At 34.0% G+C, this 14,307-nt stretch overlaps 1 protein-coding gene across 1 annotated transcript; it reads left to right on the forward strand.

Annotated features, from left to right (window-relative positions):
- Positions 1–359: 359 nt before the first annotated feature.
- LOC142340093 (uncharacterized) lies at positions 360–5,569 on the forward strand. The gene is made up of 3 exons (XM_075390512.1): positions 360–1,038; positions 1,372–2,099; positions 5,357–5,569. Exons 1-2 carry the CDS (start codon positions 423–425, stop codon positions 1,869–1,871), a joined length of 1,116 nt encoding a protein of 371 aa, XP_075246627.1. The 5' UTR covers positions 360–422; the 3' UTR covers positions 1,872–2,099; positions 5,357–5,569.
- The last annotated feature ends 8,738 nt before the right edge of the window (positions 5,570–14,307 follow it).

Below are 14,307 nucleotides of genomic sequence, written 5' to 3' on the forward strand. Positions count from 1 at the left end.
GCAAGAATTCAGTTTGCATAAAAATTTTTGAAAATGGTAAACTCAATGCTTATTTTTTGCAACTGACTTGATGACATAAAAGCCAATTTAACTGATAAACATCTTTTGAAGACATTTTCTAGTTATTGTGGAGAGCAAGAAGAAAAGTTGCGTAACTTTTCTTTAACAGAACTGATAATTTACTGTAATTGTGTTGTAATATAATTGATTTAATTCAATTTGATTGATGTTATATCTTTTTGACGGTAAAGCGGGGGTTTTTTCCTTGGGGGTTTCTTTCCGTGGGTTTTTTTCCTATCTAATTTTTGTTGGGTTTTTTTTTCGCCGGTTTTTTCCAGAACCGTTAAAGAAAGTCATCTTAAAACCCGTATCCAGGTTTTCTGTATGTTTCAGGTTACATAACTTTGAACCAGTTCTCGTAAATGAGCTGCAAAATGATCTGCGCAGTCACTGTTGCGCTAATAATCGCAAATTTTGCGCAATCTACCCCAACTTACACCCTCCCACCGAACAACCCCAACTACAAAGTGGTGGGAACAGACCAGTGCTCGGAAAAACTAGATCTGTTGGTTAATTTGACAATGTTTGGCGAGACTTTCTCATCCCTGTACGTGTGCGTGAATGGTTACATAAGCTTGGGTAGCGCAGCTCCCGACATTCTTGTAGAGCCTGATGAGTTTTCAACCCATCAAACCACCACAATTATGGCTATTTTGCTCATGCAACAGCCCGCAAACATGGCTGTCCAGTTTTCACAGGGCTTTGGATTTTTCGAAAGTGAAAACGGGCTTTACGATGGCACCATTAAGGTTGTGGATCCATATTTTGATGATGATTATCAATTCATCGCTTTCTGGAGCAATTTGCCTGGAACTCCGTCAGGGGACTGGATGAGATTGATTGTGACAAAAGACAATGATTACGCTGGAACTGGCAAGGAAAAAATACACGTGATTTATCAGTATGGCACGTTGCCAATAAACCAGGATGCGACTACAGGTCAATATGCCAGAGCTGGTGTCAGTGCACCAAATAACAGTGAGTTGGCTTTTTGCTTTTCTCCTCAATTTTCAAGTCCAGTCAGGTATAGAAATTGTAAATATTACCTGTGCACACAATTATTAAGATCTCATTGTTGCACTTTTGTTTTGTTTAGACAAGAAAATTCAGTATATAGCCAATAGGTCAAAAATACTTTGAATTGTTCCATTTAAAATGCATTGCACACAAGCTTAAATTTTTGGTGAAGAGTTTCAAAAATCGTTTTGATAATCTTTTCAAAGCTTATCGAACTCAGTATAATTTAGAACTGCATATTGGGAGAGGAAAATTTTCCCATTTTCTTAAAAATCTGTTTTTTGTTTGTTTCAGCACAATGTTTCGAACTGCCATACTCTGGCACTTCGCAAGCTGTCGCAACGTTCTTCTCAAAGAGTACAGTTCCACCATACGGAATCGGGTACGGAAGATGGTTCTTCACCGAAGGAGGTCTCACCGTAGGTGCAATGGTCCGACCCGGGGAAGGCACAACAACCACAACGACATCTGCGGCGCCTCAGTACACAACCCCAAACCTTCCCCAATATGTAGTCATCGGCAAAGATCAATGCTCTGAAAAAATTGACCTTTTGGAGACTTTGCCCATGTTCGGGCAGAACTTTTCAGCTCTCTACATGTGTGCCAATGGTTACATGAGTCTTGGTTGCCACGCTCCCGAAATTTTAATCCATCCCGATGACTTTTTCAAAGTGCAGTCCAATGCTATCATAGCCCCTCTGTTGATCAGACAAGGCGATAACTATGCTGGGCAATTCACCCAGGGACATGGATTTTTGAGAGTGAGAACGGTCTCTACGAGGGAACGATCCTAGCTGTAGATCCTTTTTTCAACGACGACTATCAATTCGTTGGTTTTTGGTCTACCCTGTGGGGCACTGGTCCAGAGAACTGGATGAGAATTGCCCTGGCGATGGACAAAAACTATGCAGGAACTGGCAACGTGAAGATTATTTTGTACTACCAATACGCAACTGTGCCACTGAACCAAGATAGTGCAACTGGTCAATATGTTAGAGCTGGCATTAACACCCCAAACAACGGTTTGATTTCTTTACCCTTTTAATCACCTCTAGCTACAAAATCACTAGCTACATTCGTTAGTGCATTTATAACCTCATAAATGACCATTTTTTAAATTGAAATATGAAAAAGCACGTGGAGTCCAAAATTTTGAGGTGTGGTTTCTACTTACCAAAAATAATCCTAATAAATACTGTCCAAATGAGCGGAATTGGATTTGGTGGGATTGTATCTAGAATCAGGACAAGAAGGCTTGGCAATGTGAGATTGCACATAAAGTTCCGACCACACTCATCCATAATTGTCTACCAAATGAGGAACAGATAGAAAAACCTAAAAATTCAAGTATTTTTTATAAAAAAAAGTGTATGAAAAAAGATGGCCTCAATGGCAAACAACTCAGTGGAGTAAATTATGATGCAATTGATGAGATATGCCAATAATAATAAAGCAAACATTTATTGTATCAAAAACTTTATGTCCATTTCAAAAACAAAACTTAAAATTGATTTCAACGTAGTGTCAGATGAAACTGACACTAAACAAAAGAACTTGCAATTCACCAGAAAAGCTATGGGATCAGTACATAATAATTTTTGGTAGCACTTAGACAAAAAGAACAAAAGCAGTAAAGTTAAAAAAAATCTCTTAGTTCTTTTTGGAAGACAATTAATTACAAAATAATGAAAGCCATTAGAAATCAACTAAAATATCTCATAGGTTTACGATTACCAACGCTTCTATAGAATGGCATTAAGACCTGTCCTTATTGAATTGTTTATATGATTAAAAAAACAACAAAATACGACAAACAAAAAATCAATTAAAATTACCAGAAAACGCTGTCGGAGCCGTAAAGCCATATTTTGACCTCAAATGTTCAATATGTTTGGTTGCGCCTTATTCAATCACAGATAATTTAGGATGTGACGTTTCAGTAACGAAATTAGGTAACAAATAGGCAAAAAAGAAAAAAGGGCAAAATTAAATAGTTTTTTTTTTTCGAAACAAAATTACTTCCAAAGTCATGAAAGCCATTAATTATTAAATGTAATGATTAAATAGGATGGTTTATTCGTCCACAGGAAGCCAATAAAACTTGCAATTATCCAAAATATGTTTCATTTCTATAAAAAGAACGTCAATTTTGACAAAATTCAAAATTTAGTTTTTTTTTGTGACAACAATCTTGTAGAAGCCAGTAGGTAAATTCAAAACGATTTCTATGGAAACATTAGATTTTGTGACACCAATACCTTTTCACACCTTCCTTTGACAACAAAAATGTCATATTCGACTTGTAATCAACCTGACGAGGTAACAAATAGACAATAAAAAGAACGACATTGCGAAATTAAGAAGAGTTTTTTATATTGGTACGTATATTGATACCGTTCTCTAATTAATATAAAGTAGATCAATTTTTTTTAAAAAAAACTGGCTGATTACAATCCGAATTCTTTTTTGATTGTAACAGTCCAAGGTTAGTCCAAAACTAGTCCTACTAGTGTTATTTGTTAGTTAAGAGCACTTAATTTTTCGAATCTTAGGAAAAACTCTTTTTTCGAATGTTATAGATATAGATAATTTGTTCGTTAAAAAATCAATAATAAATGCTGCTTCTTTGATAATCAACGAGTATAGTTAGCAAAACGGCAAAGTTTTAGTTACAGAGCACTCTCAACGGAAGTTGAAGTAGGAACAGCGCCCTTTTGATTCTACAAAGATTTAATTAGCGGTGTTTTGGTTGTATTTTGTGCAAATTCAATCAAAGTGAACCAAATAAGCTTATTTCGTGCAGTTTTTGATGAAAAAGGCTGAATTTTGAAATATATAGCCAGAATTTTTGACAGAAAATTGATATCAAAATAGTCGACATTTTTTATCTCTTTAAAAACAAAATCAACAACACTATTATTCAACATTTTAATAAATTCGTAGCAAAATTGGCAAAATTTTAAGCAAAAATTCGGGAAAGTGTGAATAAAAACAACATAATTCACTCTACTTTTCTCAGAAGTTTAAACCTCGATAACTCCCTGTAAAACACGAAAACAAAAAAATCTTTTAAATCCCATATTCTACGCTGGATGAGCTTTCTAATGATGCCACTCACAACTCTCTACGATGAATATATCGTTCGGCGAAAATTGTCTGAACAAAAAAAACCCATTTGAATATATAGTTCCTCCCCCCTCAAGGGGGGTAGGAGCAATAAATAATCAAATGCATGTTTCGTGTTGGATCTCAGATAGTTTAAAGATTAAAAAATTTTAAGAAAAAACAACGAGAGCTAACATAATGATAATACAATCAAATAGATGGGAATAGAGGGCTAAAATTTGAATAGAATATAAACTTCGTGACTTTGATAACACCGAGTGGAAATTCAGATTTACATCCTGAAAGGGTTCTCAGCATGTGACAGATTTTCTCAGTCAGCTCTTTAGAGTCAGGTAGCATATAGGTAAAGTACCATGCGTGGCTTTCCCAAACGTCAACGAATGGTTATCTTGCAAGATCTTGCAAGATAACCCTTTGTCTTGCAAGAATCTTGCAAGATAACCATTCGTCTTGCAAATATGCAAATAAATGGAACATGATCGAACAAGATCAAAATGAGACGCGAACATTGCTTCCCATCAATTTTTTTACATTGTGATACATAATTACAACCAAAATAGCATCAACTTTGTTTTCTTCCGCTCAAACTAAAAATTGAATCATTTTAGAATAAGAAAGTAAATTGTTTTCCATAGTAGCACAACAAAAAGTTTGAGGCACGAAATAATGTAAACAAATGAGATTAACCAGTATTAATACCAACGGCTGTAATAAAATACAGATATCTGGTAGAAATTTTGTTTCAAATGATCTCTGAAAACTTATTCCACTATATTTTGGTAATAATTTGCGCTAAATGAAAGATAATGCGTTTAAAACAACCAATGATAGCAGAACTTGCAAGAATCTTGCAAGATAACCATTCTTCTTGCAAGATCTTGCAAGATAGCCATCGTCTTGCAAGATCTTGCAAGATAACCATTTTCTTGCAAGATCGTAAAAGATAACCATTTTTTGCAAGAATCTTGGAAGATCTTGCAAGATAAACATCTGGTCTTGACTAGGGTTCTTTTATGGTAATTTTTTTTAAAATTTCTAATTGTCTGAGCAATTTTTCCAGGTCACCACAAATGATCCGTTATAAAAAAATAGTTTCCTTTAATGGTGCACCATATATCGTCCATTTAGCTTAAAGATCTGGTAATTTTTTCAGCATCTTACTTTGAGCTCCCAGACTCCGGCACAGTAAATGCCGCATCCACCTTCTTCTCCTCAGCCGCCATTCCGGATTACGGAATAGGCGGAGGCAGATGGTTCTTCACAATTGGGGGATTGTCAGCTGGGGAAATTGTTCGCCCAGGAGAGGGAACAACAAATGCACCATAAATATTTCATGCAAGCGAATAGACGGACGCACAATCTATATAAAGCAGACGAAATTTCAAAATAGCTTCTTGAAAACAAAAAGTGAAACAAACGAAACAGAATTCACTGGATAAATGTTTTGTTTTTCCTTAGTAGCGTAATTCACAACGAGTTTGACTCAATTTGTTAAGGGTGATGGGAAACTGGTACACAACAGTAGGGTTTGAAAGATAATTCAATTGGAGTCTATCATTCAGCATAGCTTACTGAGTTGTGTGTTGACATTCATAACATAACTTTACCGAGGTCGAATTGGCACTTTCAAGTTTATCGGTAAGTAAATACCAAAATGGATCTTGGTATGCATCACCATTTTATAGCTTTAATCCCCAGATGGCCTGGATTTCACTTACTTAGCACGTACACACAAGCAGAATTCGCCTATCCTTGCATGGTAATAATTGCTCAAAGGCGGCAAAGATAAAAACGTAAGCGAAATCTGATTTGAAACGCTCTCTTTCATGTAGCAAGATTCCATAACGGAATACACTTACCCATCCGGTCAAATTACTCGCCTCTTAAGTGTGCCAATTCGACCCTGGTAGCGTAACTTTAAGTATATCGATACCTCAAAATCACCTTTTCAATGCTATAATAAGTGCACTTAAAAGTTACCTGTCTGAACTACCTGTCTTATCCATAGTCCGCCAGCAAACACCATAAACCCCATAAGAGGTGGTCAATGCAAAATCGGAACAACAAAAAGGTTCAACTGAATAAACACAGTTTCTAAAAGACTAATTTTCTGAAAGGAATTCATGTTGATGCCAGTATCTTTTCCGGGTACATTTTCTCGTGAATGGATAAGATAAAACAAAGACGCCTTTTACATGTCTGTGCGTGACACAGAAAGTTCCAGTTAGTTCACAAAAGAGAAAAAACGAAAAAATTAGGACTTTGCCTCAAATTTTCATCAATGAAAAGAGGTGAAATAGTGAATATCTTTTACATGAATGTCATACTAAACAATGAACAATTACGCTTTTTTAGTTTTCAGCACTTTCTCTACCGTTTGCTCAATTCATGCAGATTTCATTATACTGGTTGACTTTGCGTTTTAGGCTTTTTCATTTACAAATATTGCATCTTGAGTGGTTCTTTGCTTGAAATAGGTCTCGCTTCTGTTAAATTAGCAAGTGAGCATGTCTTTCAATGATTTTTTTGTTATTAAAAAACAATTTTGGTCAGATTGGAAGAAATAGTAGTCCCCAATTAATTTATTGGTCCTCAAATGGTCAAAAAGATATATAATATATATCTTTTTCATGTGCTACTCTTGAGTTTGATTATTTATTTCACTAGATGTTGTCTGTATGTTGAGATAAAATCAGTTTTTGATTGTTCTCTTGAGACGAGATGCCCACTTTTTGATAGTCATTCGAGCTTTTCAAATCTTTTCTGAAAAGTTTTCTCTTTTTCTTCTGTCACTCCTCTCTCTCTCTCTCTGTATATATATATATATATATATATATATATATATATATATATATATATATATATATATATAGAGAGAGAGAGAGAGAGAGAGAGAAAGAGAGAAGAGCAGAATTTTAAGAAAAAATTATGAAAAATTGAAAAACGTCATTAACACTATCTTCTTGAACGCTTTCTTTTAGTTTAGCATCAGGACTTGTTTCGACCATCTCGGAAAATCTCCTCTTTTACCTTTAAATAGAAAAAAAAACAAATAAAAGGTTGATATAATCTGGAGCTTGTTTGGAATTCAAAGAACTTTTTATTATTTTGTCAAGAAAGTTCAGTCAAAAACTTGGTTTCCTAAACTTACAGAACACATCTAATGAACTAAGTCTTCAAATTCAAGAGTAGCACATGAAAAAGATATATATATATATATATATATATATATATATATATATTTAAAGGTATATATACATATATAAACTCATATATGTATGCACACATATATATATATATATATATATATATATATATATATGTATATATATATAAATATATATATATATATATATATTTCTTGTGCCGCTCTTGAGTTTGATTACTTATTTCACTAGATGTTGTCTGTAAATTGAGGTAACCCAGGTTTTGATTGTTCTTTTGAGACGAGAAGCCCAGTTTTTGATAGCGCCCAGTTTTTGATGTCATACTAAACAATGAACAATTACGCTTTTTTAGTTTTCAGCACTTTCTCTACCGTTTGCTCAATTCATGCAGATTTCATTATAATGGTTGACTTCTTGTTTTAGGCTTTTTCATTTACAAATATTGCATCTTGAGTGGTTCTTTGCTTGAAATAGGTCTCGCTTCTGTTAAATTAGCAAGTGAGCATGTCTTTCAAGGATTTTTTTGTTATTAAAAAACAATTTTGGTCAGATTGGAAGAAATAGTAGTCCTCAATTAATTTATTGGTCCTCAAATGGTCAAAAAGATATATAATATATATCTTTTTCATGTGCTACTCTTGAGTTTGATTATTTTGTTTCACTAGATGTTGTCTGTATGTTGAAGTAAATCAGTTTTTGATTGTTCTCTTGAGACGAGATGCCCACTTTTTGATAGTCATTCGAGCTTTTCAAATCTTTTCTGTAAATTTTTCTCTTTTCTTCTGTCACTCCTCTCTCTCTCTCTCTCTCTCTCTCTGTATATATATATATATATATATATATATATATATATATATAGAGAGAGAGAGAGAGAGAGAGAGAGAAAAGAGAGAGAGAGAAAGAGAGAAGAGCAGAATTTTAAGAAAAAAATTATGAAAAATTGAAAAACGTCATTAACACTATCTTCTTGAACGCTTTCTTTTAGTTTAGCATCAGGACTTGTTTCAACCATCTCGGAAAATCTCCTCTTTTACCTTTAAATAGAAAAAAACCACTAAAAGGTTGATATAATCTGGAGCTTGTTTGGAATTCAAAGAACTTTTTATTATTTTGTCACAAAAGTACAGTCAAAAAACTTGGTTTCCTAAAATTACAGAACACATCTAATGAACTAAGTCTTCAAATTCAAGAGTAGCCCATGAAAAAGATATATATATATATATATATATATATATATTATATATATATATATATAAAGGTATATATGCATATATAAACTCATATAATGTATGCCCACACATACATATATATATATTTATATATATATATATATATATATATATACATGTATATATATATATATATATATATATATATATATATATATATATTTCTTGTGCCGCTCTTGAGTTTGATTACTTATTTCACTAAATGTTTTCTGTTTATTGAGGTAACCCACTTTTTGATTGTTCTTTTGAGACGAGAAGCCCAGTTTTTGATAGCGCTTTAGAGTTTTTCAAATCTTTTCTGCAAATTTTTCATTTTTCTTTCTCTCACTTCTCTCTCTCTCTCTCTTGTCGTACGCAAATGAGATTGCGTACTTAATCTTGAGTCGCGAGTGACGATTATGTTTTATATCCTAACTTGCGCGGCGAGTGCGCTTTACACAATTTCTAAATGAATCCGCTTAGCGAATCGCTTGGTAATTACTTGTCTACTTTACTTGATTAGTAAGACAGTTAATGAAGAATAAGTTAAATTAGGCAACTGTTCGCGAAGTGCAAAACTAAAAGAATGAGTATTAAGGCAACTGGTATTACAGAAGTCACAACAAATATGAACAATGATTTCCCGCTACGGGAGATGGGAATAACAGACTAGCATGTGAAATAACATTGACTTATACACATGCCCTTCAGGAATAAGTACACTAAATTAAATTAAGTACATCGTATAATAAATTTACTGCACTAAATTAATTTATGATGTATGACATTTCTCCCGCTTCAATTTAAATTAAAATTGCGTAAAATAAAATTTTAATAACAATATGAATAATATTAATACTTATTCACCGGTTAAATAGTATCAACAATATATGTACTGGTTATCATAGCTAGTCATAAATAATAATGTATCAAGTTTTAATTATTCAAAGTTTTCACAAGCCTTCTTCATCAATTATGAGCTCATTTGATGTACTGTGATCCGCTGGTCGTATACGAGCATCTGTTGGTGATACCTGTCCTATGATAGGCGATGGGAAGTCATTTTCTATGGGTTCAACCCGCGATGCTGTGTCTACAATTGTTTGTACAACTGAAGGTTGTATCGATTCAAAATCTCCTACGTGTCGTTTCCTGGGGGGTGGAGCAAAGTTTGGGGGGCACGAATTAGTAGATTCGCCAGACGAGTCCTCTTTATTGTATCCATAGTATTTAGGACTTTTTCTAGTCCGTTTTGTTGCTCTTATCGGTATTTGTTGTAATGCTATTGCTGGAGCCGATGTAGATGGCAAGATTAATTCTGGATGGTTATTTGTAGGAGGGGGTGCGATCATTACTTCTCCAGTTATGATTTGCTGTTCGGGAGCAGCCTCGGGAATTTCGGGTAATACTTGGGGAGCGAAATTTTCCTGAATTTTGGGTATACGTACCCGCATTGCACGAGCAATGTTTGATTTATTTGATGAGACACCGCTTCCAGTTTCTCGCTTGCGATGCTTCATCTTCCGATCTCCTTTTTGTATGCGCGTGGACTCTTTTATGTGGCTAAGTATCTTTGCCTCAGTTGTCTTCTCATGCGTGCGGGGTCCTCGACGATTAATATATTCTGTTAATTTCGTTTTCCGTTCTTCCCGAGTACCAAATTTGGCAATGTCACTATTGCGCACTGTTACTTCCACTTTCCCCGGTTCGCGAATGACAGAAGTATATTGATCGGTCTTTTGTACCACAGATCCTGGAGCCAACACCTCATACAGTCCATCAAGATTTTTCTTGGATCTTTTATGGAGATGTTTCTTCCGAGCAATGTTCAACTGTATAGCGTGTTCTTTTAGAGGTAGTGGACGGTGCGCTTTTGTGGTGCGAAGGAAACGGGATTCGTTGTCTGTTGCTAGACGTTCACGTTTGGTAGCGTCCTTTGTTGCCTTGCACATATTGCGCTCAATTTCATCGTCGCTACGGCTGTTACCCCAGTGGTCCTCCGGCAACAATTCATTAGGAGTTACTGTTTCTTCATCTTCATGTTTTGGGGTTTGAGTTACTGAGATTCCGAGAGCGTCAAATAAGTCTCTACCAACTAGTGGTTTTAGCCCGTCATGGACCACCACAAATTCAGCTTCTTCAACTCGCCATCCATTGCTCGCAATTGGTGCCTGTATCATACCCGTCACGTTTATGGGTTCGATTGAAAATGTTTTGAGTTCCTGGGGAGGCGCTATCATCAACCATCGAGCAAGGGGAGAATTTTCTACTATTTGCGAAGCAAGAGACTTGGGTAAAATACTGCGTACACTGCCTGAATCAATGAGAAGTTCTACTTGGGTATTACCATTTTTGTAAGATGGTGTTCTTTGGTTCAATCTGTATTGCGTTACTTGCGATGCTGGCGACCATATTATCATCTGAGCTATCGTAATCTGATTCGCATTGTGGGATATAATTCATATTTTGCAAGGCATTTACCGTCTGATCAGTTGAAATTTCTTCAACAGAGTTAACATTAGATAGGATGAGTTTATTTGATGATGACTTCGGTTTCCTGCACACTCGCGAAAAATGATTTTGTAAACCACAGTTATTGCAAGTCTTGCCTCTCGCAATACACTTGACTTTATGATTTGCTGACCAAGTTAAACCACAATTTCTGCAGAGTTGATTTGGAGGTCGAGTAAAACTAGATGTAGTCGGCCGTTGACTCGGTGGTCGAGAAAGTCGTTGAGAAATTTATGCGTTAACCTGTGGAGCAGGTTGCGAGTTTGTAATTTGTAGTTGATTTCTTTGTCCTAATTCCATATTTATGACCAAACGTAATGCTTGAGCTGGTTCTAGAGTTTCTCGCAGAAATTCCGTTTGGATTTCCGGATCTAACATATTTGAAATAAATAAATCTCTGATAAAAGTATCTTCTTGACTCCCGAGTTCACAATTTTCAGAAAGTTCTTTCAATTTTCCAAAGAAATGTTCGATAGACTCTCCTCTTGTCTGTTTTGTAGTGAGAAGTACGTACCTATTAAATGTGATATTGCGCTGACGAAAAAATGCTGATTCCATGATTGTCCAAAGTTCTGCTGTTGTTAGAATGTCCATCATGAGGTGTGGGTTTCTGCTACAAACAATTCGACGTCCTTCGGTGCCCAAACTGGGATATAGCATTGACACAGTCTTTCGATCAGCCTGTGCCCACGGTTTATCTCCACACATTACTCCTATCTCCAGTTGTCTCTGACACCAATTCTCCCAGTTCATTTTTGATTGAGCGTTCCTCGCCAATCTTTCCCTCTCCGATTGTGCCGATGATCCTGTTATCGTATCCTTATAGACAGGTTCAAGTGGTAGTTGTACTGTTTCGGGTTTTGGTTCCAACAAAGTGTCTAGGGTAATATTTTCCTTCGCAAGAAGAGCTAACTTGGCCTGCATCTGCCACTTTTCCCATTTCAACGGAGGGTCTGCACTAGGTTTATCCCAAAATGGCTCAATGCCGAGTGGGGTCCGCTTCTGAGTTGCTGGCTGCGCCATGTCGTACGCAAATGAGATTGCGTACTTAATCTTGAGTCGCGAGTGACGATTATGTTTTATATCCTAACTTGCGCGGCGAGTGCGCTTTACACAATTTCTAAATGAATCCGCTTAGCGAATCGGTTGGTAATTACTTGTCTACTTTACTTGATTAGTAAGACAGTTAATGAAGAATAAGTTAAATTAGGCAACTGTTCGTGAAGTGCAAAACTAAAAGAGTGAGTATTAAGACAACTGGTATTACAGAAGTCACAACACATATGAACAATAATTTCCCGCTACGGGAGACGGGAATAACAGACTAGCATGTGAAATAACATTGACTTATACACATGTCCTTCAAGAATAAGTATTCTAAATTAAATTAAGTACATCGTATAAAAAATTTACTGCACTAAATTAATTTATGATGTATGACATCTCTCTCTCTCTCTTTATTTATCTATCTATCTATCTATCTATCTATCTATCTATCTATCTATCTATCTATCTATCTATCTATCTATCTATCTATCTATCTATCTATCTATCTATCTATCTATCTATCTATCTATCTATCTATCTATCTATCTATCTCTCTGTCTATCAATCTATCTATCTATCTATCTATCTATCTTTCGCTCTCTCTCTCACACTCTCTCTCTGCCTTTCTCTCTCTCTCTCTCTCTCTCTCTCTCTCTATATATATATATATATATATATATATATATATATATATACATATATATATATATATATATATATATATATAAATATAAATATATATATATATATATATATATATATATATATATATAGAGAGAGAGAGAGAGGGAGAGAGAGGAGAGGTAAAAATTACCAGAAAAAATCTGAAAAGTCGCAAAAACGTCATTAACACTATCTTTCTGAACGCTTTTTTAAACGGAGCAGCAAAATTTTATTTCAATCATTTGGGATCATTTGTTCACAGTAGAAACAACCAGAGGAAAACAGAATCTCAACAAACTTCAACTGCTTGAAATTTTTATGAATTTTTCTCAAATTTCTGTTTGTTATTTTTTTTAAAAAAACAAAAATTTATGCTGCAGAAACCAAATTATTATACCATATGAATATTAGAAAAATGATAAAAGATATTAGACGAATATATTAGATGAATAAATATATATTAAATAATAAAAAGAATATATATATATATATATATATATATATATAGTGTATATATATATATATATATATATATATATATATATATAAATAAAACATATATATATATATATATATATATATAGAGAGAGAGAGAGATAGAGAAAGAGAGAAGAGCACAATTTTAAGAAAAATTATGAAAATTGAAAAAACGTCATTAACACTATCTTCTTGAACGCTTTATTTTAGTGTAGCATCAAGAATTTTTTCAACCATTTCGGACAATCTCCTCTTTTATTTTTAAATACAAAAAAAACACTAAAAGGTTAATATAGTATAGGAGCTTGTATGGAATTCAAACAACTTTTTATATTGTCTCGAAAGCACAGTCAAAAACTTGGTTACCTAAACTTAATAGAACACATCTAGTGAGCTAAGTCTTCAAACTCAAGAGTAGCAAATGAAAAAGATATATATATATATATATATATATATATATATATATATATATAAACTCATATATGTGCCCACACATACACACACACATATATATATATATATTTATATATATATATATATATATATATATATATATATATATATATATATATATATATATATTTCTTGTGCTGCTCTTGAATTTGATTATTTATTTCACTAGATGTTGTCTGTATATTGAGGTAACACAGTTTTTGACTGTTCTTTTGAGACGAGATGCCCTATTTTTGAGAGTGCTTTTGAGTTTTTCAAATCTTTCCTGAAAATTTTTCTTTTTTCTTTCTCTCACTTCTCTCTCTCTCTATCTATCTATCTATCTATCTATCTATCTATCTATCTATCTATCTATCTATCTATCTATCTATCTATCTATCTATCTATCTATCTATCTATCTATCTATCTATCTATCTATCTATCTATCTATCTTTCTATCTATCTATCTATCTATCTATCTATCTATCTATCTATCTATCTATCTATCTATCTATCTATCTATCTATCTATCTATCTATCTATCTATCTATCTATCTATCTATCTATCTATCTATCTATCGTTCTATCTATCTATCTA

The sequence above is a fragment of the Convolutriloba macropyga genome, chromosome 5, assembly GCF_964194025.1.
Source record: "Convolutriloba macropyga chromosome 5, txConMacr16.3, whole genome shotgun sequence".
In the NCBI taxonomy this organism is placed as follows: domain Eukaryota; kingdom Metazoa; phylum Xenacoelomorpha; order Acoela; family Convolutidae; genus Convolutriloba; species Convolutriloba macropyga.